This window comes from Diadema antillarum, unplaced genomic scaffold (genome assembly GCF_040938485.1).
Source record: "Diadema antillarum isolate AM-2024a unplaced genomic scaffold, OU_Dant_1.0 seq00001234_RagTag, whole genome shotgun sequence".
Classification (NCBI taxonomy): Eukaryota; Metazoa; Echinodermata; class Echinoidea; order Diadematoida; family Diadematidae; genus Diadema; species Diadema antillarum.
In genome coordinates, this window is record NW_027272022.1 from 1254996 (window position 1) to 1282900 (window position 27905).

Sequence of the window (27905 nt, forward strand, 5' to 3'; positions counted from 1 at the left end):
TGTGCACATGAGCTAATAACGAACTGGCTTATTGCACGCACGTGATCGTAATAATCTGATAATCAGACTCAGACATACAATCACAATTTGCTATGGAACTCACGGCAAACATTTGGATCTGAGGTGTACTCATAACATACATACATACATACATACATACATACATATGCATATGTATTTATTTATGTTTTGTTTTGCTTGTTTTCTTTTTTTCCGGAGCAGTCCTGGCTGCACTGCCGGTACGGTATACAGTGCAGTCATGTGGTCATTCACACGTCCGTGTGCGTCACCGCACTTGCCTGACTGCCCGATTTCTTCTTACAGAGGGCGGTATTCACATGCCCCTCGTCAGAGTCGATCTGAGAGTGGGGAGACCACAATGGAAGCAAGCATAGAAGTACATAATGAAAGGAATGAGAATGAGAACAACAACAACAACAACAACAACAACAACAACAACAACAACAACAACAACTGCAATGATGACAATTTTGATAGTAAAATCATAATCATGATAATGATTACAGTAGTTGTTGTATAACAACAGTAGCGATAGATAATGTAAGGCTTGCAAATAGTGGCTACCTTACGATGCATAACTTTACACATTATCAAAATCTTATCCTCTAGACTCAAATGTACAGAATTTTCATTCCACATGAAAATGTCTTTTCAAGTAACGAGAACTAAATCAAAGTAGATACATTGTTTAAATCCATTTTTTTGTTTTAGTTGACTTTGACACCGATGATAACAGTGAAAGTTTCATCACAATGGGACTAACGATAAGAAAATTCGGGAATTTTGACATTTCCATTGTTTTCCTACGTATCGGCCACATCCACAAGTGTAGTCAGATGAGATGATAACGTCATAGTCACAAAGGACTTTCATTTGTTTGCAAATTAATCACTTGCATACTTCACATCAAATGATGCAGATAGTGTAAGAGAGAATGATACAGCAGTGGCGACTTCAAAAGGAAATAAGAGTTACAGTCATAGTAAAGACAAGAATAGCTAATAACAGAATAATTAAAGACGAAAAGGCTGTTTTTAAGTCATTCTACGAAACCATCCAAAAGTTGTGAGTCCTGACGTCATCAACTTGTTCAATTTGCGAATATTATTGCGGGCAATATCGCTGTTTTGCCAAGACATGATAGATTGACAATTTTACTGTCATATTATCTTTGGTCCAATTAAACGCACTTATACACTGTTTTGTTGGTTCGATTTTACTATACTGTTAAATAATAAAAAATGATTTGCGTTAAATTTCATGGTGCATTTTTACAAATAGTGAATTTCCCTCTTAAAAACCAAGCTCAGAGTATTTGCAGATTTTTGTACTGTTTGACGATTGATACAGTGCGCACATGAGCTATGGTTTAAAGGGATGGTAAAGTTTTGATTAAGATGGGATTTAGATTTCCAACTTTTTTGTGAGATAATGAGAAGCCTCTTATGAATACTAAAGAGCATATCAATTCTTGTGAAGAATTATTTTTTTAACCATACGAAGCTCAGCAGTAACGAGCGAAACGTCGTTCACCTCACCTACGATTTTCTTCGCGAGACAAACGATTATCTGTACCCCTATCGTCATAGCATACCAATTGTAAGAGAAATTTAAAGTTTATTTGCTGAAAATTGGTTTTGAAATTGCTGAGATATCTAAAAAACAAAGAGGCCTTAATAAAAGATGGTGCCCACCTTTTATTTAGACCACTTTATGTAACTTTGTTTTTGGATATCTCAGCCATTTCAAATTCCGATTTTCATCAAATAAACTTTGAATGCCTTTTAGAATTGGTATGCTCAATAATATTTCAAAAGTGATTTATAATTATCTCGCAAAAAGTTACAATTTGAATCACCCATCTCAACCAAAACTATACCATCCCTTTAAAGGGGCATGCAAATGGTTTGATGAAGATAGACTACCGGTGCGCCAAGCTTACTGAAGGCAGGAGGGACTTCTGCGTGGTGGCGGGGGTTGACACTTCCTCCGTTGTCTCCGACGCGACGTCTGAGGCGGACTTCCGGCCCGGTGTACTGAGTCGACGAAGGGACGCCATCAGCCTTTCCTAGGCGACACCCCGATTCGATACAAAACAAGAAGATGAGGCGGTCATGGGGGCAGGAAGGGCATGTGAAAGGGCGGCGGGGGGGGGGGGGGGGGGGTGGGCAAGAGGGAAGTGAAATGCATAGAAAAGATGGGATATGGTGAGGTAATGACTTTATTTCTATCCTTTCTTCTTGTTCTTCTCGTCATTGTTGTCCCACGCTGACAAAGCTTTCTCAATGTATTTTCACGGGATTCAACACATTGAAAAAACATAAATATTGTGTTTTATGCTGCTTTTGTATCAAGTGAAAAGGACAGATGATTGTCAGAATGACAATATCCTAACATTCGAGAAATAAGAGGACCTAATATACTGATAAAAGTATAATAATCATATGAATTGACAAACCGTCAGCTGAAGAACTTTTCGTTTCTATGGATATCAACACAGTGTTCATACAGTCTGGTGATAGAGGGCGTTTGTCAAATTTGTATTTATCTGAGGGAAATGATTATGTGATGATTGATTCAATCAGTCTGTGTGACAATCACTGACAGTGACAACCCTATCTTTTTGGAACAAGTAATGTCAGGTTGGGGGATGCTTTTACAAACACAGTTTGATGGTACATATTTTGTTTACATACGATGATAGTAGCTCCTTGCCGTATAATATACGGGGACATATTTTATAATATAATGGGGACATTAAATGAAATATTATGTGTCATATTGTTTTCTTTTTACACTCTGTAACAAACTGCTCTACGAACAAAGAAAACTTGTGCTGTAGAGAGATTTCACTCCAGGGACATATGAGAGATGACAGGTGTTTGCCTAACTGCTAGAATTAGGGCGTAACGTGATTTTTCAAATGATAGTTTTATAAATGTTTGGAAGTCAGTATGAATCGGCGACCTTTATCCCATTGCATGCCTGACTGGTTTACATAGATTTGTCGCAAACTGATGTTTATGACCAATTTATCATTATAATTGTTATTAATATTAGTATCCTCATCATCATTACCAACAATTATTTTAAGTTGTTTTCAGCGCCCTAGAACATAGGAGTCTATTTCTCTTTATGAAAAAGGAATAGAATATTATTTGATAATTATTTCTTTGTTGCTACACAAATAATGCAGAATAGGAAGTGTCAGGATGAAGCTTTATTATTTGTACTTTTTCATCCATATTACAACGAGAATGAATAGGCCCTATCATTTTTTTTTTGCTGTAAAACATCAAAAGGAAGTCAGAAACCAGACCGATTTTCCATTTTTCTTTATATCTTAATGTTTTTACATACTAATTACATTTTTAGTTTGTACATACGGTTTAAGTCAATTCTTATCATTTCTTATATTCATACCTTTCAATGTGAATTTTCAATGTGAAATTCAATGTAATTTTGAATTATTGTGTAGTATTAACAGCAATCCAGCCTGTTGGCTGCTATGTTTTTACTGTGTATGGGGTTTTATTTATCAATAAGCCACTTCAATTCAGTTCAATTCAACAAAAAATGGAAGGAAGATGAAATGGCTTACATGAGCCAGTACGGCCCGCATGTTGCGGCACAATCTCCTGCAGCCGAACGTATGGAGGAACCCACAGGAAAGCGACTTTGAGCGATACATGAGCTCCACTATAGACACCAGTACAGCCACCGCCGTCCCACCGAGGAGGATGTAGAAGACGCCGGCCAGCTTCTCGAGATTTAGCGCCCTCGTGCGTTCCTACATGGTGTGACAAAACCAACGACATAATCATCTTAATCATTTGCATAGCATATACGAATCCAACGATTGTATTAAGTTCATGATTTCTTTTTTTTTCTGCTAGTTCTTTTGATGCCCATTTTATTTCCAGTAGCATTTAAACAGAAGAAAGTATGTATACGTAAGTATATCATGTCTGTCTGTGTCTATGTATTTATGTTCATCTGTGTGTATATATATATATATATATATATATATATATATATGCAGGTAAGTAGATAGATAGAGAGAGTTTGTGAAGCTTTTTGAAGCGAAGTACAAAGACAAGTCTCATCCCTAAAGGAAACTGTATGTCAAAATGTGTTAGGAGTTGTCATCCCGAACGCGATAAAGCCCTGTAGTTATTAAACCTAGACGGCTGGTTTGAGACTACTCACCGTGTCTAGGCTAATAATGGGACACTGGGTCCTGCCTTCCCAGTATTCATCTTCCAGGTCACTTAGAACTTCCTCTTCGCGTAGCTTCAAGATGGCGACAGTAAGCTGTTTTCTGTAGGTGGACAGGTGAGGGCGGTGTAAGAGTGTTACATCGGCAATATTGTTATTCAATACTCTTTGGATAACAGGAAGTCAAATTACTACAGTGTTAGTAATAAAAAATACACATCTTCACAAAAATACTCTTTCTTTGAAATGAACAAGTTATAACTGCATGTAAACACCATCAGACCGTGCTCCTTATAAACATTACTGTGAACGCCCTGAGCATCCTTTTTGAGTTAGTATGTGATTATCATTATCGTTGTTGTTATCATAATTATCATCATTATCATCATCATCTCCATCATCGTCCTCACCTCCTTCATCGTCATCACCGTCATCATTGTTATTAAAGGGCGGTGATTTAGCTAAGTCGGTAGCGTGTCTGCCTCCAGATCCAAAGGACCCGGGTTCAATTCCCGAGTCTAACTCAGGAATGTCGTGTTACAAACATACCATCCCCTCTAGCGAGAGGCCATAACACTCTGTCCCTCGGATAGGACATAAAAAATAACGGAGGTCCCGTGCGTGAGAGAGCCACATCTCATGCACGTAAAAAATCCCGCTTCATTTATTCATTTCAAAGAGCAGGGTGAATAACCCGGTGAAGTGATCCCGCCTTGCATCCACCTGGACCCCATGGAAAACCAGCTTAGTGTAGCTGAATATGGGCTATCCCCAGCAGCCATCTTCTCAGATGGAAAATAACACAAACACACACACACACACACACACACACACACACACACACATATCAACTGTATCTTTTTATTACAACAGCAAGTCACTTATTTGGTACTAAGACTGGGCACAAAGAAGAAAGATTTAACTCGACTAAGTTTGACAGTTTCTGGAGGAAAATGTGTGAACCTGTCATTTCCTTGCAACTGATGTCCTTGTCGATCATAATCGGGATCGGAAAAAAATGCAAAGTTTCAGAATGCCAATTTCATTCCACCTTGTGTAGAGAAGAGGTAACATTGGACCCCCTGAAATTGATTTACATTCCTTCGAGTTTCCACCAAACTAACAAGGTCAACACTTTGCGTACGGGACCCAGATCTGCCATGTATCAACTTTTATACGAATCTACAACTTAAAATGTCGCGGCACATGATGGGTCAGAAATATGACGAGGCAGGTATTCACAAAGAATCACGACTGACACGTTGGCATAGTGACTGACACGTTGCCATAGTTACAAACACCCCATACATATCTCTCATGCATCGTGTGTGTGTGTGTGTGTTTTTTTTTTTTTTGGGGGGGGGTGTTTGTTAGTGTGTGCGTTTGTGTATATTAAGTGTAATCAATTGAATTCGTGTAGGGGATGTACATGTCTGGTTGAGGTGAGGATTTAGCTTTTAACGTTTTGCGAGATATTCAGAAACCACTCTTTCTGGTGAAACAAAGAGATCCTAATAAACGGCGTGGCCTGTCGCCTTTAATTATCGTTAGTTTTCTTTTGGATATCTCAGCCATTTGAAAACCAATTTTCATCAAATAAACGTTGAATCCTTTCTAAAGTTACATGCTCTTTCATATTTCAAAAGAGGTTTTTCATTTTTCAAAATATTGAATCATTTAAAGCAGATTTGGCATCTGAATAGTGGCTTGATGTTTACAGTGAGTTTGATGTGAACACCTCTTATGATAATTTTAATAGAAAAATACAATATTATTATGATAAAAATTGTCCATTGGTAAAGTTTAAAAAGAATAATAAACATAGGAAGAGGCCTTGGATAACAAAATCGATATTACGTTCAATACATACAAGAAATAGGCTTTATAAGATTTATATGAATGATCCTACTGATTCTAATTTGAGAAAATATAAGATATACCGAAATAGATTAACAACTGTGATAAGAGATTCACGAAAAGTATATTATTCTGATAAGTTGAGCCAAGATAAATCAAATATGACGGCCACATGGAAAATTATAAATGATTTGGTTGGGAAGAAAGAACAACAATTACCAAAAACAGACTTTAAATTAAACGATTGTACTATTGATCAGGAAAATGTAACAGATGCATTTAATTCTTTTTTTGTTAATGTTGGTCCTAATCTGGCAAAAACATTTGATGATGTAAATGAAGATTTTTTGAAATTTTTGCCAGACCCTATTTCCTCATCGTTATTTTCAAACCCTACAAATCCCACAGAAATTATTACTATTACGATAAAGTTGAATTCTAGTAAGGCAAGTGGATGTGACAGAATAAGCACATTAGTACTCAAACAAATTATATATCAAATTGCTGATCCACTTACTCACATATTCAACCTTTCCATACTGTCTGGAAAATGTCCCAATTCTTTAAAAATTGCTAAGGTAAACCCAGTCTTTAAGAAAGACGATTCTTGTCAAATTAGTAATTATAGACCAATTTCTATTCTTCCTAGTATTTCCAAAATTCTTGAAAAAATGATATATGATAGGTTTTATAAATTTTTGCATGATCATGCAGTTTTTAATTTACATCAATATGGTTTCCGAAAGAATTATTCTACAGATTTGGCTTTGGTCCAGTTGTATGATCAAATTACAAACGCAAAGGCAAATAGAAAACATGTTATAGGAGTTTTTATGGATTTATCTAAGGCGTTTGATACGTTACAACATGATATTTTACTTTAAAAGTTACAGTTTTATGGTGTTCGCGATGTTGCACTCTCGTGGTTTAGGGATTATTTATCATGTAGACAGCAATATGTTATACATAATGACATGTCGTCAAATTTTTTACCGATAAAATGTGGTGTGCCCCAGGGCTCAATATTAGGTCCCCTTCTCTTTTTGTTATATATCAATGATATTGTTAATTTGTCGTCTATATTATCATTTATATTATATGCCGATGACACGAATATTTTTTTATTCCCACGATAATATAGAAACGTTGGTATCTACACTTAATGCAGAGTTACCAAATGTATCAAACTGGTTTAAGAATAATAAATTATCACTTAATATTGATAAAAACAAATTACATTTATTTTAAGCATATAAAAATTCACACAAATGATCTTGTAAATAATATTAGGATTGATAATGTATTTCATGAACGTAAAAGTTTTATTAAGTTTTTAGGAATTTTTATTGATGAAAACCTAACCTGTAATGATCATATCCGTTATGTTACAACCTGTATTTCTAGAAATATAGGTGTTCTTTCAAAGATGAAAAGTTATCTTCCTGAACATACTCTTTTTATGCTTTGCAATTCTTTAATCCTACCATATATTATGTATTGTAATCTAGTGTGGGCTACAAGTTCAAAAACTAAACTCAACCCTATTTATTTACTACAAAAGAAAGCCATTCGCATCTGTACTGGATCACAATACTTAGCCCACACCAGTTCACTTTTTTATCAGTTAAAAACACTGAATATATTTGACATAAATACATTACATTCTTTGCTTTTTATGTTTAAGTATTTGAACAACTTACTTCCAAACATTTTTCACGATTTTTTAAAACTGAATTATACCGTTCATTCATACCCCACTCGTAATTCGCAAAATTTTCATTTAGTAAATCCCAGATTATTAATTGCACAAAAATCTATAAGACACAATGGACCAAATTTTTGGAATACACTCCCATATTATGTTAAATCATGTAAAACTTTATATTCATTCAAGGCTAGATTGAAAACTACATTACTGTCAGATTACAATCTATGAATATAGCATTTGAATATATATTTTGTTTTGTTTGATCACATTTCTTTTCCTGTAAATTGGATTTAAAACTACAATAAATGTACGCAATGTTTCTGTGTCTATCATTTCATTTCATTCCCATTATCTTCAGCATCACCACTATCACTTTCATCTTCATTATCACATTTTTCTTCATCATTACCCTGTCAACATCATCATACATCATCATCATCATCATCATCATCATATTTCACGTTACTCTTATTCGTATCTATGCACTAGGAATATAAAAGACATAATGTATTTACAGTGTTTTATATTTTGTAGTATTTCTCCATTCCGCAAACAATAATTTTTTGTGTATTATGTAGATAGGTCCCTGGGCTGCCACGTGCTCAAGCTTCTGCTTATAGTGGCAGTCCTTCTTCCGCATAATTTCTCAGATAATTATTTGGAAAATTGGTAATACGATTTATAATTTGTTAATGAAATTAACTTACACATCGATTTTCCTTCTTTGAATCATGTACTTATTATCTGCTTACTGATATTGCATGTGATATTACTGAAAATAATTTTGATTTATGTATGAAATTGTGTTGGAAGAAAAATAAATCAAACAAATCAAACAAATTATCTCACTTAGGAATGTTATAAACCTGAATCCTCACCTCAACCAGTACTGTACAGTCCCTTTTAGTTATGCATACATGCACGTGTGTGCGTAGGTTGTGCTTACAAAATGCAGAGGTATGAGCCTCACCCGTCCCCTTTCCCCGACACGACACAAAACATGTATGCACACAAACAAGGACCATTACTTGAGGTCCACTAGGTGCTTGGACACCCCGATGCCGTAGCTGCTTGTTCCCAGCGGGTCGCCGACCGCCATGGTGTCACACGGCGCTCTGGTGCTCACATACTCGTTCATCTTGGACTCCAGGAGGTAGGCGTATTTCCCGTCGCTCTCGCGGACCCGCCGCACACCATCTTCCGTGTCCTTTGCTAGTGGCGACGGTTCAGTGTTCTTCATGAAATGCCACATCTTTCGGTACAGCGGCACGTTTGAGTTCTGCATGAGATTGAGATAAAAGTGCAGCTTAAAGTGACAAAGGACCCCGTTGTGGTTCTGTTCAGAAATCGAAGGACTCGCAGTATAGTGGTTCGAGTTCACTTACGGTAGCAGATGTGTCGACAGGCAAGGCAATTTTATCCTCAGTGTTTAGTTCTTCGGCGGGGATTTAAGACGTCAGTACCGTATTGGATGGTTATCAAATTATCATTTTCTGCCGACTTTATTCGATTCAATTCAATAAATTGAGCTTTTTATTTTCATCCAACAGGAAAGTAATAAAAATACAGAGTATTCTTTAAAAATCATAATATGTTGTTAACAATTTGTGAGCAATGCAGGTCATAAAGTCTCTATACAATAATATAGAATATTATTGTTATCATTATCATTATTGTTATTATCAGTATTATTGTCATCATTTTTACAATCGAGATTATTACCATCATCAGTAGTAGTAGTAGTAGTAGTAGAAGTACTATTGCCATCTATATGAACGAATGAATATAAGCAATGCATACTTTGCAGTGGTAACAAAAAGGTAAATAAATATTGATGGAAAAGAATAATCTACAGAAACGCAGAGCTTGTAAAAAACAAAATGCCAAACTTATGTTACGGTATATCCAAATTCATCTATGAACAGTAAGAGAATTTTACGACTTCCGTCATCCGATGTACAATGTACAGCTCCATCTATCTATTTCGTAAATGATGAGTAACGGGTATGTAGAGAAATATAATTAATCACAAATACACGTTAGTGGGTGTGGATATAGATAACTGCCCCATTTCTATTTTATGCAGCAAATCAGTGAATTTAACGTCGCTGTACACTGTTTAAACAGTTTTTCTTTTTCACGTATCCCTTCTTTTTTCTTCTCTTCCTTTCTGATTATTTCTGTTCTATTCTTCTTCTACCTGTTTGTCATTTCACCTTCTCATTTATCTCCTCTTTTCCCTTTTTCTTTTCTTCTGCAAATGTCAGCATCTCTTCTTCATCTGTATTCTTTCGTTTTTCCTGCAATCATGTGGATAACTTTCATTCTTTTTTACCACTTCCACTTCTTTTTTTTACATCTCTATCTGCCCACTACTTTGTGTCTACTCTCCCTTCTTGTTTCCTTTTAATTGTTGGTCTGAAAGATTCTCGTCTGCACATGTGCATTCTGGCAAGGATGACATGGGTATGACTTCCGTCAAAATAAAAGCAACAACAACAACAGCAACAACAACAACAACAAAACGCACACAAACAAACATGCACGCACGCACACACACGCACGCACACACATGCACACAAACACACACACACACACACACACACGATGAATATTGTGCTAACCTTGAAGAAATCCATGGTAGAGCCGCTGCCGTGGACGCCATACTGGATCTTGGTTTGGGCGGCCAAGTCTTCGGCGGACTTGATGACTGTTTTCATGCTTTGGGTGGTGAGGAAGGCGGCCAGGTTGGCCGTGTAGGAGGAGATGATGATGAGGGTAAAGAACCACCAGATGGCTCCCATGATGCGACCCGACACTGACCTTTAATAGCAAAACAAAAACAACAGCATCAACAACAGTAGTAGAGTGAGAACAATCTATTCTTAATGTGCTGGCGAGTCTTCGGTTCTATTAGCCAGCTCTGCACACCGTGATCATAGGAACTGGAACGGGAAAAGTGGATGGTGAATGGGATCAAAGTACATGTACTGCTTCATGCCCTGATTTCCTTCATATTTCTAACTTCATATTTCTTCTTCCTCAGAAACATCAAAGCATTCAGTGCACACACTCTGCCCAAAGTATACCTGACACTCAATGGAGTAACCGACACAAACGCTTATACTCTTAGAATCTAAGCAGGTAAATAATGTGCCCCGTACAAAATTAGCAATGTCACAAGCGGTTCATAAACCCCTACTGAAAATACAAGGCCACCAAATCAGAAAGAAATAAATCAAGAAAAATCATAAGATCATTCAGACATAATTCATAGCAAGTCATAAATTCGGACGTCATTAGTAACTTACCGCGGGAGAATGTCGCTTCCTTGCTGCATGAGGGCGCCAAGAGCAAACCAACAGCTGTTGACGATACCAAAGTCGTTCGTCCATTTGGCGCCTCTGCTCGCCCCGGGTATTTGGCTAGTTGTTGGCTTTTCTTCGGCGCCGTTGTCGGTGTCGATCCGCCACTCCGTCGTACTAAACCGACACACCTTGAGAGGAAATTTGAAATTGGCACACTCATAATACTCAGTAATCAGTCTTCAGATTTACTCTGTGCCATTCTTGTTGGATCTGTCACGGCTCTCTGTATAGTATCAACCAACAGCGCAGAACGTGGACCACGTGTGGAAGACATCAGTAATATCTTGCGTGCGAAATAAAGGATGTGTTGTTATCATACCACGCATCTACGCCATATTTACGTCTATCTAGTTTGAAGATACAATGCATTGGTCTTGAAAGCACCTCTTACTTTTTTTTTTTTCAGGAGCACAACTTGCACAAATTGTTTAAACTCACACAAAAACAAACACACCATCACAAATCTCTCTGCCGTGCAGACGTGTTGGTAATTTCCATTACTTTCGTATATATAGTAATCTTTATAAATGGTCATTACTAATAATGTTTACTAGCTTACCAATGAAAACCCTTCTGATACATTAAAAAAACTTCTTGCATTTGAAAGATGGAGTCTAACATTGGAAAAACCAATAGCAACGGCAGCCCGACAAGCTGTGTTATATTGAGGCGATATTATCCACTTGGGTAATTTACCTCAACAATATATCTAGCCACAGTATTCATTCGGTCACGATTTAATTCTGTTTACTGTACAATTTCCCTTCACTGGCTCCCCTGTATCAACGGCTTCGTTTATTACCGCTGAAGTTAATTTGGTAATTGTCTTTAGGGATACACGATGTTGGTCAACCCCCGTCTTTATATAAGCAAAACCACAAACGACAGTCGATTTTGCAATGAGAAAAGAAAATCATTCCTTGAAGTGTTAGAATGCCATGTATATCTCCCTGTTCGACGAGACACCATCAGATTAAATCGGTTGTAAAGTTGTTACTGTTGCACATGATATCATTTCATATCAATGCATTTATTATTTTCATTTTTAACTAACGATATAAGTGTACAAAAATGTCAAAAAATATTCATATTCTACATAATTATATCCAAATATAACATGAACACACAATAAATTCTAAAGCCTAGATGCATGATATTTACTGAATAATGTCGAAAATTTAGGGAAAGCTAAAAAGAAGACCTTGTGATAAGCATAGAGCAGCGTAATAGAGTTGGGAAAGCTCTCCAATTTTGCAGGTGAATATCAAACGGATTTCTCTCACCTTCTGTCTAGATACTTTCTCTCAAAATTTGAAGCCCTCAAATCTCCCTCGATCGCTTTTCCTCCCCCTCTCTCTCCAACCATCTATCTATCTATCCATCTACATATCTCTCTATCTATTTATCTGTCTATCCATCTATTTATTATGTTATTTAACTATCTATCCATCTATCTGTTTATCAATCTACATATCTATCTATCTGTCTATCCATCTATTCATTATGTTATTCAACTATTTATTTATCTATCTGTCTATCTATCTATCTATCTATCTATCTGTCTATCTATCTATCTATCTATCTATCTATTTATCTATCTATTTATCTATTTATTTATTTATCTATCTATCTATCTATCTATTTATCTATTTATCTATCTATCTATCTATTTATCAATCTATCTATCTATCTATCTACCTATCTATCTATCTATCTATCTATTTATCTATCTATCTATCTGTCTATCTATCTATCTATCTATCTACTATCTCTCTACCTATCTATCCATCTATCTATCTCTCCCACCTGGAACATGATGATGCTGACGCCACAGGTAGCCAGAGCAAGACATATCCATATCTCGTAAGATAGCGGATGGAAGAAGGAGAAACTCGACGGCTTCTCTTCCCGAGGCTTCTTCACCATGATGCTGATACCAAAGCTCATGTATGGCTTGGTGAAGGCTACCACGCGCTCCCGGTCCGTATTTATGGTGAGTGGAGCGACCGCGATATCTGCGCTCTTGGGGGAATAACAGAAAAACAAACACACACACAACAAAGGAGAGAAGAATTGGATGTAAAAGGGTATGTGTTTTTGGTTTTCGTGTCTTGATAAAGACCAAGAGTGCTGATTATCATGCGTTTGACTCGGTTCATCAATTAATAATTTTAATCATGACGCAAACGTCAAAATCGACTTCTTGACGTAAGTATGTCTTCCGCTAAGAAAGGGTAACATAATTAAATGAAGTTTGAAATAATGATTGCGCACACCTAGGATAGTTCCCTTCGACGTTTGCACTGTTCTACCAGAGGGCCCTGCAATCATCATTACCCCTTCATAGCTAGGGAAACTTTGGTCATGAGAAGTATTGTAAGTGCTTCTGTTGTACATGGCCGTATGCACCTAGCAGGATTCCAACCGATGCAGAGTTCAGAAACATATCCATTAATATGACACGACTTCTAAATCTGAGTTAGCTGCGGGTCTATGATAAATACGTATAGATTTGCCCTCAAGTGTAATCACGAATTCATTTTAGGGCATACAAATGAATAATGCACCCTGTATGTGTTTGTGTTTGTTTGTTTGTGTGTGTGTGTGTGTGTGTGTGTGTGTGTGTGTGTGTGTGTGTGTTGTGGGGGTTGTCAAGGAAGTAGTCGCAAGGGATGAGGCAAAACTATAGACCTACCCCGTACATGAGTTCGCCGATCATTCCGTTCCATTTGCCGTTCTTCTGGATGGTGCCGTATTGTTTGTCCTTCACCAATTCGATCCGGAACTTAAAAGGAAACTTTGTGACGATATGTTTCAAGAGATCGACGCAGTATCCTTCGTAACGGTCATTTCCCTTCAGCTCATCGGCGTTTTCCTTCAACATCAGAAACGGATCTTCCTGTATTTCAAAATATGTTAGGATGATTCCTTTGATTTAATTTTTGCTTTTCAACAAGTACATTAGTTGAAATGATTAAAAAAAAACAATACAAATCTGAGCATTTTAGGTGAATCAGTACAAATAAATATAGATATTTCACACCATTACAAAGCGTATAATCTAAAAATAAGACAGATTTTGAAAAAAAATCAGAGTTAAGAATCAGAATTAAAACTGATTAAAGTTGAAACAAGGCTGTCATCTTAGTCAATCTTTACTGCTTGATCCTAATGGTGCCCTCCTATGAGTGATTCCATGTGACACGATATTAAGTATCAATAAAAGGTGGTACTTGAGAAATCAATCTTTCGATTTTTGACAACATTTCTTCTCTATTTCTTTTTCAACCAAATCAATTTGTTTTCTTTTTCTAATAGTCAGATTTTCTCACTTTTTCTAGAAAGCTGTTCAAAGATATCATCTCATCGGGTAGACGGCTACGGCTGTCATTGTAACACATGACATTGTACATCCAAGCGTACATACGCGCGAGTGCGTGGAGTATGTGTTTGTGTTTGTGTGTGTGTGTGTGTGTGTGTGTGTGTGTGTGTGTGTGTGCAAAATGAAATGAAAGAGAGAAAAATAAGAGTAAGAGATAGGAGAAGGGAAGAAAAGAGAATTTAAGGAAGATTCATCACCAGAATTGATGTAACGACGAAAGTCCGGTTGGTAAAGTCAGCACTCTTCAGACGACCGTGGGTGCCGCTATCGAAAAAAGATATCTTGGGTGTTTCCTTCTGAGACCAGGTACCAACCTGAAGAGGGCGGAAATAATCAAAGACAAACATACCTACACAGCTTTCTTGATTACAGTATAAGTTGATTATTAAAGGCACACGTACCCGGGTTCCATGAGGGCGCTGTTGGATATTAACATGTTTCGCCGCTTGGTGCATTTGGTATCATACGAACGTCCCAATATTCCCAAAACCGATTTGTAAGGTGATTATGTCTAAAAATGTCACAATGATGCCATTCCCAGTCCGTCTCTTGATTCGGCCGCTGTTCTCTGCTGGTATACAGCTGTACAGGGAGTCGACTTCGACAATTGCACCTCTAGAAAAGAGAGCCCATTAGATTGTCCATCATCACAATATTCGACAGTGCGCTCTTGAAACCTGAGTCATTGTGCCTTTAAGTCATTAATGTGGCATAATTATAGTATAGTATAATATAATATAATATAATATAATATAATATAATATAATATAATACAATATAATATAATATAACATAATATAATATAATATGATATGATATAATATAATATAATATAATATAATATAATATAATATAATATAATATAATATAATATAATATAATATAATATAATATCATATAACATAATGTAATAATACATTGTAATTACCGGTGGTCCGGTGAGCCAGGGACCACCAGGAATGATGTCGGAACACCAAACAAAAATGATCGTGTCGAGCCTTAATGATCTAGGTATACATAAAACATCATATAGTTATATGAATATAATAACTGTGATCATAAACAAACATATTTTCGTTTGATTTTCTATGTTTCATTGTTTCCTTATCTTTTTCATTTTTACCTGCTCGATTCGCCCACCCTGTAGTCCCAGGATCTGAAGTGAGTAATTCGTTCTCGCTCCCTTCTCGTCAAACTGAATCCGGCCACTCAGGATGTTCACCGCGGTCTAACAAAAAATGTGATTTGAAAATAAGATTTAAGAGGAGACATTATGAAATTTAGTTTGCTATCGCTTTACACGTGATCAGCGTGGAAACAAGCTTCTTACATCACGTTCACAGTGACATCGAGTTCATTATCAATCTTGAAATGGCTAAAATATCCAACATTAAGCACTTATGAATACATGGATGTTAGTGTTTGTTTGTGTGTGTGTATGTGTGTGTGTGTGTGTCTGTTTGTTTGCACTTACCCATGGTGTAAAACGAGGACACACATTCGAACTTTACATTTAAACTGAGGACACACAGAGAACCGAGGACGTCCTCGGTACGCATGCAGACCATTCCAAACAGTCTGCTTTTGTATGCTTTTGCATGAAGGGGTACATGTTTGTAGGTCCTCGATTAGCATTATTGTAATAAGTCCTCGGTTGGATGGTAATATACGAATGAGTCCTCGGTTGACAAGAGTCCTACTGACACACAGGTCCTCGGTTATGTGGTAAAATTCTTATGGGATAGAACAGGTCCTCGTTTTCCACCATAGACGCGTATGTGTGTGTGTGCGAATGGGAGAGAAAAAGAGCGAGTGTGAAAGAGAAGGAGAAGAAGAAGGTAGGAGTGACGGAGGGAGAGAGGGAGAGCAGCTGCCAAAAATCCAGACACCACATAGACAACCTTAGAGCTAATCGTTGAGAACGTCAGTAAACATATGTTCTAGCATACACGACGTTACACAAAACACCCCAAGTGTGTGGTAATTCGAATTGCACACGCACAAACACCCACTCACTTTCGCTTGAGTAACAACAACAAATACAATCATGCTCTTCAAGAACATTAGTGTGCATGACTATCGTGTGAGCATGACGTCAAAAAGGCAGAAAGGAGTCAAGAAATATAGAACAAAACGTGTTTTAGCTGAAAGAAAAAAAAAATGGTCCGTGGGCTACAAATCTGTTGCTGAATTTGATAATTTGTTAATATCTGCAAACTGAGCTGTAAAATGATATGAAATGATGACTAAGAAACTGCCAAGGATGAACAGGTGTAATCATGAAGGCATTCGTGGACGATACTACTGTTAACAGAATTCGAAGTGCTTTAGTTTTAACGCTATTTACGTTCTGGGATAATCTAAACTTTTATTTCAAATTATTGATGAAATTCATTTTTCACATCAATGTAGGGTAGTTTGTCAATCAATTGCAACCTTTAGTTGTTTCTTTCAGTTCACGCAATTTCAAATGCACTGGTAGCATGAACAACAAAGCAGCTCAGATTTTCAACCTGGAAAAAAAATGCCTTAAACACTTGTCAATATACGACAAGGAACCAACGTGACCAGGATACCGTACCGACTTGATGTAGGTCAAAAACTTCGGGCCAATGGCAGACGAGTAAAAACGACTCTGGTCACTAGGGAAACACGTCCTCCTCCGGGCCTGAGAACCCTGCTGCTGCCACACCATCTCACCATTCTCGCGCATGCGCCGTGCCGCCTGGATGACCACATTGCAGAGATCGTAGGCAAGTATCGCCTCATACTGTCGAAAGAAAATATTGAATAGGCAACACATATCATTATTTCTATAATTATATTAGATAGACAGATCGATTGATTGATAGATAGATAGATAGATAGATAGATAGATAGATAGCAGAGATCGTAAGCAAGTATCGCCTCACACTGTCTAAAGAAAATAATATTAATAGGCAACATTTGCATAATACTATTAGAAAGATAGATAGATAGATAGATAGATCTATAGATAGATAGATCTATAGATAGATAGATAGATAGATAGATAGATAGATAGATAGATAGATATGATAGATAGATGGCTCGTACTGGGCGACTGTTCGAAACTTCTTAATGATTAAAATTGTTTTATGGACAACGTACGTAGATACCTATGAGCTTCATATCATATAATTATTTTCTTCATCTGTCAACTTCTTCTCTTGTCTTCATTAATTCGTTATTTTATCCCCTTGACCCTCTAGTTTAACTCACTAGCACAAGATGAAACTGCAAACCCTTTTAAGCAAAACAAAGTGCGTTTAATGATGAGGAACACGGCATGTTCAAATATGATTGAATCTAATCATAGTGCGTATAGGCCCTCTGATAGATCCATTTCTCTCCTTTCTTTTTTTTTTGATTTTTGTATTTTTTCCAAGGGGCTCCTTCCCAAAGTTTTGTCTTTTCTAAATGTCCCAAGCACTTAGACTCAACTTATCGAAGAAATGCACTTGTCCATTGGTGTGTATGTGTGTAAAATTCTGTGTTTTTTAGTGTCAGCAAGTTCATGCTGTGTCTGTAGAGTTGTCGATTTGTGCGTACTTGTTATGGTTGTGTGGCCGTGCAGTGGGTATACGGGTGCATTTGTCTTCATCAGTTGAGTGGCATCCGTTGCAATTATTACGAGGCTGATAATATTCAGCAGTTTAGAGTTATTTATAAATCACATTTTCAGTACAGATAGTCTTATTTCAACCATACAGTCGTAAGTTTAAAATGTAATTCGCAGTCATCTTACTTCTTTCGAAGAGTACAATTAACACCTTGTTTGTTGTTTGTTGAATGTACTTATTAAATCACGGGTATTTTTCTGCTTGCTTGTTTGCATATTCCTGTGTTTGGTTATTGCTTCGTCACTTATCAAAAGAAGAAGAACTGCAAGGAGGAGGAAGAGGCGAAGTAGGAAGAAAGAACATAAAGACAGATTCTCCTTACCCCGACTTCTGCCTCGGCCAGGAGGGAGTGGGAATCGCGGAACTTGTTGGACCAATCGCCGAACAGGTCCCGGTAGGCGTCGCTGCTCTTGTTGGTGATGAGCGCAAAGCCGGTGATATTCATGCCGCCAAATGACATATCAGCGGTATCGATGGTATCTAAGTCCTTTATGTTAGGTACAATGACAGGCACAAGAAGAATTTATTGATCTTGGGATGCACACACAAACGCATACGCCTTCGAAATGACGTTCAAGTTTTAAAGTTGAATAATGAAAGCTGAGCCAGGCGGTTTAAATCAGTAGACTTTACATTACCCTCTAATTATAATCTAATGATATCATAATGATGATACTGCGCTCATGTGAAAGTTGCTGAAAATTCTTGAGTCCGACCAGATCGTTTATCACAATTATCATTTTCTTTTTTAATAGAAGACGCATTGATTGAAATCAGACAATTGAGATATTAAATTTGTTTTGTTGAATCATCAAAAAATGATATCCTCTTCGAGGTGTCTCTGATCCCCCACCCCCCAGACAAACACACAAACAAAGAAACATTCATGAAAGCTCCGGAATTTATCATACAAAGTTTGACTTTAATTGATATAAATTTGATAACGAGTGGAAAAAACATGGCTTCCAAGAACTAACAAGAATCTAAAAACAATAATTGTCAACATAACAATCAAATTGTGATTTTTTTTTTAGTCTGTATCGCATTTTAATGTTGTAACAGGACATTGTTCTCCTATTATTAAAAAAACCCGCACTTCTGACTTAATTGCATTTACGTATCTCAACCCAAATGGCATGTTTCTTGTAATCGTGCCCAGATTGATAAAAAATAATACTCGCTTGTAGGTATCAATGTTCTTACCAAGTTGAGAAATATCATGTGATACGATGCGGTGACCATTTCCAGTTCTAGAGCCTTTGGTATCAAAAAACAGAGAAGGGAGTGAATCAAATCAAATTATCGAGTATGACATTTGAAAATAAAGAAAAGAAATGGAAAAGAAATTAATAAAAGAGAGAGAGACGGTGGGAGAGAGAGAACAGTTTGACAAATTTCATCTAAAGAATCCAAGGAGAGATCAGTTTCATGAGATAATCATGCTGTATAGTAGTAACGTTTTACCTTACAAACACAAAAGAAATATATGAAATGGAACAAAATAATTTTAAGTATTATATCAGTAGCGTTAGATTCTCACGAATATGATAGCGAGATGAGTTATATACGCGTAAAGGGATTTGAATGTGGTAAATTCGAAAATATCATGAATATCATTCAGAACGAAATCTATGCCTTACCAAAATTTCGTGATGATGGGTGATATTTACGCTTTCAGTCTTATTCCACTTAATTTCATTTATTCATGATTATGAAATACTGACTTCATAAAGTTGAAAGCTCAGTATTTAAAAGGTTGTAATAATAACCAGCAAAGACAATATTATGATGAGGATATGTCAGGAAAAAAACCCTACCAGTTTCAGAACAGTCCTAGTAATCTGAAGGCCAGCGTCACAGACGAGCCTATGGTAGCCAACCGTCTTCATCTCATTCAAGGTCTCGTTGACGGACTGGACGGTGTCAATGCGTCGGTGGATGATCTTAGCTCCTAGTGGGCGGATCATGTCTCGGAAGGTGGTCAAGCGGAGAAACCCTGGGCAGGATTAGACATTCTCTGTCATAACTCATGATTCATAATAATAATAATAATAATAATAATAACAAGGTCTAATTTACCAAGGGTAGCCTCTTCAGTGTTGCCACTGCTCCACCAGAGGGCCCTGCCATCATTATTACCCTAGCGTTGCCAGGTACCCATTTATACACCTGGGTCGAGAGGGACATTATGGATAAAAACATCTTGTCCAAGGATGTAAGCACTGGGCAGGATTCGAACCCGGGTCCTCGGATCAGGAGTCGGGAGTCTTATCCACTATGCCACAGCGCCCCCACACTATCTACTGACAATTATTTTTCTTATCTTAACATGACAGTACCAGTATGATTGATGCAACGTAAGTAGATAAATCGCATCATGGTAATGGTTAGCCTAGCTTTAGTAATAAGATGCCGTTTCCTATTCACTTTGACCAAGCTGCAACATACACAGTATTCGAATGTTCGTTATATTTCAAAGGTTTAATAGTACGGAAATGGAATGGGGTTCTTTATTCCGAAGGTTCGTTTATCCGAAAATGAAATTAAGGTGCGTTTTAGCAGTGAACGAGCAGTCAGAACTACGAACTTTATTTCGTTTTTCAGCACTAACATTGATTAACACGACTTCGGAATAACAAACTCTATCTCATTTTTGGAATTACGAACTTTCGGACTAACGCACTGTTATCTAGTATTCAATGATATGGATTTAAGGGCATCACTAACAAACATGACATAAAGGAATCAACTGATAAATGGCATATGTCTCCGGTATGATAGGTATCGGTATATCATGTATTATGTGTAAAGTATATTAATATGTGTATAATTAACACATCAATGAAATGAACGTGTATTTTGTGTGTCTGTATGTGTGCGAAATCAACAGCGCGGAGTTGGAAGTGTGATGCATGCATATGAATATATATATATATATATATATATATATATATATATATATATATATTTGCATGTGTGTGTGTATGTATGTATGTGTGTGTGTGTGTGCCCGTGTGCCTGTACTTGCCTCACGAATTTGATTGCTTCGTAATTTGTAGGGGATGTACAGTATTATGGTTCCGTTTTAGCGTCATGCTTTGTTTATTTTTCCCTTTAATTTCATTTTCAATTCAAGTTACTTGCATTACATTATTATGACTTTGTATATATGATTGTAAGATGTATTTTCTTTTTGCATTTACTCTCCTTTATTGATATATTTTTTATTTTGATTATATTTTGATTCGCTTTATTCATTTATAATTTTGAATTGTAATTTTTTTGCACGGAACCATTGTAAAACAGCTCATACAGAATGAACCTTCCCGTGTTGAATCAAATAAATAATTTTATCATTATACAAGTTTATTATGCTTTCACTTAATACACCTATTTGGAGGAGGCGATGTATACATAATCATTACATCCCAACTCTCAACCTTTTTTTTTTTTTGGTATAAAAAAAATATCAAAATCATATTTTTGTGTCCCTGAATTTGATAGTAACTGCAACCTCTTTTTCAAGAGTGTAATTGGGAAGATACAGCTTATTCCGATTAATTTTATGACAGAAATGGGGGAAGTTTTTTTTTTACTGGTTCAATTAGAGTCTTGCAAATTATAGTATGTAAGTGCGATAAACGTAAAAATATAGGGATCATTAAAATTCCATAACTTTCATAAATACTTGAGATCCCTATGAAGCCTCTGCCATTCTGTACGTGTGGATTGACTTTATTCTTCAAAACCACGTGGGACATAGTGATTCATAACGTTTTCATAATCCATTTTGATTGTTTCAGCTACACTAAGCTGGTCTTCCATGGGGTTCACCTGGATGCAAGGCTGGACCTACCGGGTTATGCACCCTGCTCTTTGCAATGAATGAAAAAAGCGGGATCTTTTACGTGCATGAGTTGTGACTCTCTCACATAAAATATGGGACCTTCATTTTATGTCCTATCCGAGGGACAGAATATTTTGCCTGTTACTATAGAGGGGACGGTATGATGACACATACAGGCTGTAGCATTGATCAGTTAGACTCGGGAATCTAACCCCGGTACTTTGGATCTGGAGGCAAACGCGCTATACCGACTGAGCCAAATCACAGCCCTTTTACAACACGAGTTTCCAGAAATCACTATATTGTTGTTGTCGTTGTTGTTGTTGCTACTGTTGTTGTTGTTATTCTTATTTTTGTTGTTGTTGTTATTATTTTTGTTGTTGTTGTTGTTTTTTTTTGTTGTTGTTGTTGCTTTGTGCTTAATGGCATTATTAATTCTTCCCAAGTGTTTCATCCAGGAGGGTAGTCTTGGTACAAGTCTTGGTGAAGTGGTCCCACCTCACATCCAACTGGAACCCATGGAAGACCAGCTATAGTGTAGCCGAACATGGGATATCCAGCCATCTTCTCAGATAGAAAATGAAACAAACAAACAAAACAAGTCGTACAGGGAATAAACACTCACCTTCTTCTCCCTCATAGAGGAAGGCAAGCTCGTCCCACCGGAAGTAGGTGATGTAATCCACAAGCGGCTCCAGGATCTGAGGCTGCAGGGACAGCAGGTAGGACGAAGAGAAGTCTGGATAGAGGTCGTGCGGGGCCAGACCCGTGACGAAATAGGGGATTTGAACCGCTGTGCTGGCGTAGGCGGCATTGTGGATGGTGCTTGGGTGACCGTCGCCTGTGATCAACATCTGGCCGTCCTCGAAGGCCTCACAAACTGATCAAAATTGAGTCAAATTAACGAGATGGGGATAAAGGAGGCGATAGATATTTTTGCTTCAATGCACGCAGAGTATCTTTTCTCTCAGCAGAACCAATCAATTAATATGAATGTCATGAACTACTGTATCAAAATCGAGTCATTTCTCTTATATTGGAAGGAGCATAAACGTATTAGTGTTCTTCGTTGTACTGCAAAAAAAAAATAGTTGGAATGAACGAACCAAATCTGTCAGGCACGTTACATTACACACACACACACACACACACACACACGCACACACACACACACACACACACACACACACACAAGTTTAATCTGCATAGACAGTAACAGTTTTTTGTGTTTGTGTGTATGTGTGTGTGTATATATATATATATGCATGTGTTCATAATCTATACAAAGGACAACTATGACATTTTCTTGTGATGTGGTCAACAGAGGTGACATGAATATGTGATTATTATTTCAGCAGCCTTGATTTCATTCTATTTCCGTTGCGCGATTTGATTTGATTTGATTTGATTTGATTTGATAATGATTTTGCTTTGTTGGCTTCTGTTTTATTATCGTACATGAAGCAGAGTACATACGTTAATCTGAGCGCAAGGAATACAACACTACGAGAAATGATGAAATGAGGTGATAAATTGACATTCACACGGACGGGCTTCGGCGTAGGTGATTGGAGTAGTTCAGACAATTTAATTTTACAAGTCTGACAGGCCCGAGAGAAGATGGGAAGGAAAGATAGGTGAGAGAAATCCTTAATGTGTGATGCTTTTCTTAAAAGAAGGTTATGGTGAAGGGAAACATGTTTTTTTTTTTTTTTAATCGTCCCTGGATTACGTGTTGTCTGTTTACAAATTTGCACACCTTACGTAACTGGATAAAATGAACCGACTGACTTTGGAGGCTGGATCTTTATGTTTGATAGAATTTTTTTCTATAACATAATAATTGGTGTAAACATAATTATGCAATAATTGCACAAAGCAACATAAGTTTCAAAGCGATCTCTGATACGCACAATGACCTCAACTTCTCTTTTGAACAGATGGAGAATTCACAAACGTCCGAATTAATTAGTCTAGTAGACACGTAGCTTTTAGAATAATTCATTGTTGAACACAATAAGTGAAATGTATTGGTCTGTATAGTGAAGTAAGTTGAACTTCTTCATACAACTGAAAAAAAAGAACACGTCAAAAATATATCACTCTGCAATAACAAAATTGTAACACATCGTAGAATCATGCCGTAGACAGTTCATTTATTTATTTATTTATTCATTCATTCATTCATTCATTCATTCATTCATTCATTCATTCATCTTTTTAATCCATTTTCTCAGTTGTGCATCACAAACCCCCGAGGGAAAACGCGTTTTAACTGACTGTTAAAAAGCATTTTCTCAGAATAGTAGATACTTGGCATGACATCGTATACCTAATTAACTTTGCTTACCTAATGTTATGGGTACAGGATATTACCTTTGAAGGTTACCAGTCTGCTTCACAGATGTGAATCTCAAATGTGTCATGAACGTGCGATTAATTCAAGATGGCCGCTCTATGATTACTCGAACTACTCAAGCATACGCCAGTTGAATTAGAGTTGATCACAGCGATCGTAATCAAACATTTACCGCTAACGTAGCCTAGCGTAAAATTTGTTGGCACTGATCATAATTGCTTTGAAATGTTATCATTAAAAAGAACTACCCTATGCATGTACGCAGTCATCGAAAAATACAATTTTCACAAAAATGTTTAAATTATCTTAAAATCGTACACTGGATAATATCCAATCTGTGTACTTGGAAGTTTCCCCTCCAAAATACTCCTGGTGGAGTTTTAATTGGAGGTGCGTAATTGTGTAATTTGAAGAAAAAAAAAAGAATAAGCGCTTTTTCTTTTGCCTACTGATAATTTAGGAGGAGAGTTGTTGTGTTGCCTGAGCGTCCGGAAAAGATAGATGATATTACCCTGTCTGAATGCGTGGGATGGCAGATCTATCAATAATTCATCAAAGTTCCTGTTATTTTCAGAAGGCCGATTCGCATCGCAAATTTCGCGCATACAGCGCTGGGTCTTTTGGCTCCGACATATACTCCTACTCGGATAATATGTCGCGCTCTCTTCTCTGAGCATACTGCAGCGATCTAACAGGAAGGTTCACGTTTGCATCCATAAATGATGCAGAACATGATCATGAATTTTCTACATTTGAAACCCATCTAGTGGACGGCATGCTTGTAACACACGAGTGCACAAATGCTCGTGTGTACATGAAAACAATATACGGTGCCAAGATACCAATGTGAATTGATTTCAGTGTTAGGTGAATTAATCTTCGATTGTTTGTTTTTCTCTTTTTATTATTCCTTGCTAATGTATTGCCCGAAAAAAAAAAATAGCAGCTTGTATAAAATCATGAGTAAACAATGGTCTATAATGATTTTCACGATAATAGCAGCTTGTTATCAGTGACGAGCTGTGGTCATCGTATTGACAAGAGCTTAAAAGTAGCTTTCTGTATTCCATGCCATTTACAACGGAGTGTAATCTTTAATCACTGGCAATGATAAACCTGTATTTATCCAGTCATTGCTATATGATACAAATGTAAAGTATAGGCTCTCTGTAATTAACTCTTCATCCCATATGGCCTTCTCTTGGTTCTAACTAACAAAAGTTCAGTGGCGGATCTACGGGGGGGGGGGGGGTTTAGGGGGTTTAACCCCCCCCCCCCCTTGGGCTGCCAAGTAAAAAATATAATGTGCATAGGAAAACGCCACCATAATGTCCAGACGCATACAATTTAATTTCCAAAGCGAAAGATATAGCTACAAACGGGAGTTTTTGGACTGTAACATGTCAAAATTTTTAAGCTCGCTCGCTTCGCTCGCTCGCATTGAATCGTTATGCCACTCTCCTAACGTTACTGCCAGTAATTGCCAGCAGTTGCGCCCGATGCCCCCCCCCCCCTTAATTTCCAAAGCGAAAGATATAGCTACAAACGGGAGTTTTGGGACTGTAAAATGTCAAAATTCTCATGTCCAGACGCATACAATTTAATTTCCAAAGCGAAAGATATAGCTACAAAAGGGAGTTTTTGGACTGTAACATGTCAACATTTTCAAGCTCGCTCGCTTTGCTCGCTCGCATTGAATCGTTATGCCATTCTCCTAATGTTGCTGCCAGTAATTGCCAGCAGTTGCACCCGATGCGCCGCCCCATTAATTTCCAAAGTGAAAGATATACTGTAGCTACAAACCCCTTTTTGAGACTGTAGAATGTCAAAATTTTCAAGCTTGCTCGCTTCGCTCGCTCGCATTGAATCGTTATGCCATTCTCCTAATGTTGCTGCCAATAATTGCCAGCAGTTGCGCCCGATGCGCTCCCATTTATTTCCAAGACGAAATATATAGCTACCAAACTCCAGTTTTGGAACTGCAGAATATCAAAATTTTCAAGCTCGCTCGCTTCGCTCGCTCGCATTTTATTGTTATGCCATTCACCTTATGTTGCTGACAGTATATAATTTGTCGATCGTTTCACACCGTCATTCCATAATCCATGTAAGGAAAACGTACAATGTTCCTCAATGACTGCGTTGTTGAATGTATCACATTCCGTAATGTATTGTAGTCCCATTATTGCTCACGCACACACGCACAAGCATACAGACCGTCAAAATTACTTTATGGTCCCCCCCATGTTTCGATCCACCGTACGCCACTTTACATACATATATATATATATATATATATATATATATATAATATATATATATATATATAATAGATATGTGTGCGTGTGCGTGTGTGTGTGTGTGTGTATGTGTATATTGTGTAACATATGCATGGTCTAATCTTGAGCCCCCTCCAATGTTTGCCCCCCCCCCCCATCCAAAACTGCTTCCGGCGCGCCTGTTTTAAACTGTTATTTGATCTTATTCTAATAAGACGTAATATCATGGACTGCTTTTTATGTTCTCCATTACGTTAGTAGATGCCAGGAAAACATCACTTACGGGGTTCAAATAGCTAAAAAAAAAAAAAAAAAAAAAAAAAATCGGCGCGACGCCACGCGGCTCCACGCGGCTCACAGACATCGCCTTGTGGACGATGCTCTGCATCGCCATTGGGACATCACAAACCCAGGGACCGCGGAGCCAGGGTCGGCAAAAAAGATAAAAAATAGAGCATGCAAGTATGCTTAAAATCGCAAGCTGGCAACCCTAAAAATGAAAAATCTCCCTACTGTCGCAGGGGGGATACCCCCCTCCCGCACCCTCCCCCCCTCGCTCGCTTCGCTCGCTCGGGCTTGGTCGCTACGCTCCCTCGCAATACCCAGCTCAGCCCCTCAACCCCCCCCCCTTGGAAAAAAGCTAGATCCGCCCCTGAAGTTCATTTATTCATGGCGTAGAAACCCACAAAAAAAAAGCTAAAATAGTCAGCCTGAAAGCTGAAACACTGAGTAGTCAATTCCATCTGACACAGAGACCACATCATTTACAGATAAGAAAAGAAATAAAGGGTTCATCATTGATGCCATGGGAGCTTTCACCCGTCACTCACAATGAAGAAGTAGATAATCTCATTCCATTGCATGTACTAGGTGCTACTTGAAGAGCAACTGGAAAATCAGAGATATATTCCCTAGGCACTGACATTTTCATTCTACGAATGGATCTTTGCTCTGCTTACTGCATCATCATGGAAACGGAGATACCAAAAGTACAATTAACATTGTTCAGAGAAGCTTGCGAAAAAAAACAGCAACAAAGGTCTGCTTGGTCATCCTTTCAGTGGTGCCGACTGAAGTCTGACATCGCAACCATGCTTTTTGCACCCAAACTTGAACCTTCTACAATGCTCACATTACGAGATACGGGTCAAAATGCAGCTTGCTATGGCGGCCATTTTGAAATTCAAAATGGCGACATCCTCATCCTTGGTTGACTTGTATTATA

At 37.5% G+C, this 27905-nt stretch overlaps 1 protein-coding gene across 1 annotated transcript in view; it reads right to left on the reverse strand.

Annotated features, from left to right (window-relative positions):
- Positions 1 to 269: 269 nt before the first annotated feature.
- Positions 270 to 27905, reverse strand: part of LOC139745129 (glutamate receptor 2-like) — a 34468-nt gene continuing 6832 nt past the window's right edge. Inside the window, exons 3-18 of the mRNA XM_071655549.1 lie at positions 22668 to 22922; positions 20013 to 20191; positions 19399 to 19452; positions 18518 to 18682; positions 17136 to 17324; positions 15678 to 15782; positions 14752 to 14868; positions 13868 to 14071; positions 12979 to 13194; positions 11116 to 11300; positions 10429 to 10627; positions 8833 to 9083; positions 4231 to 4342; positions 3623 to 3811; positions 1964 to 2089; positions 270 to 359 (exon numbers count right to left, since the gene is read on the reverse strand). Of these exons, the coding sequence (XP_071511650.1) occupies positions 270 to 359; positions 1964 to 2089; positions 3623 to 3811; positions 4231 to 4342; positions 8833 to 9083; positions 10429 to 10627; positions 11116 to 11300; positions 12979 to 13194; positions 13868 to 14071; positions 14752 to 14868; positions 15678 to 15782; positions 17136 to 17324; positions 18518 to 18682; positions 19399 to 19452; positions 20013 to 20191; positions 22668 to 22922 (2636 nt within the window). The remainder of the gene's footprint in view (positions 360 to 1963; positions 2090 to 3622; positions 3812 to 4230; positions 4343 to 8832; positions 9084 to 10428; positions 10628 to 11115; positions 11301 to 12978; positions 13195 to 13867; positions 14072 to 14751; positions 14869 to 15677; positions 15783 to 17135; positions 17325 to 18517; positions 18683 to 19398; positions 19453 to 20012; positions 20192 to 22667; positions 22923 to 27905) is intronic.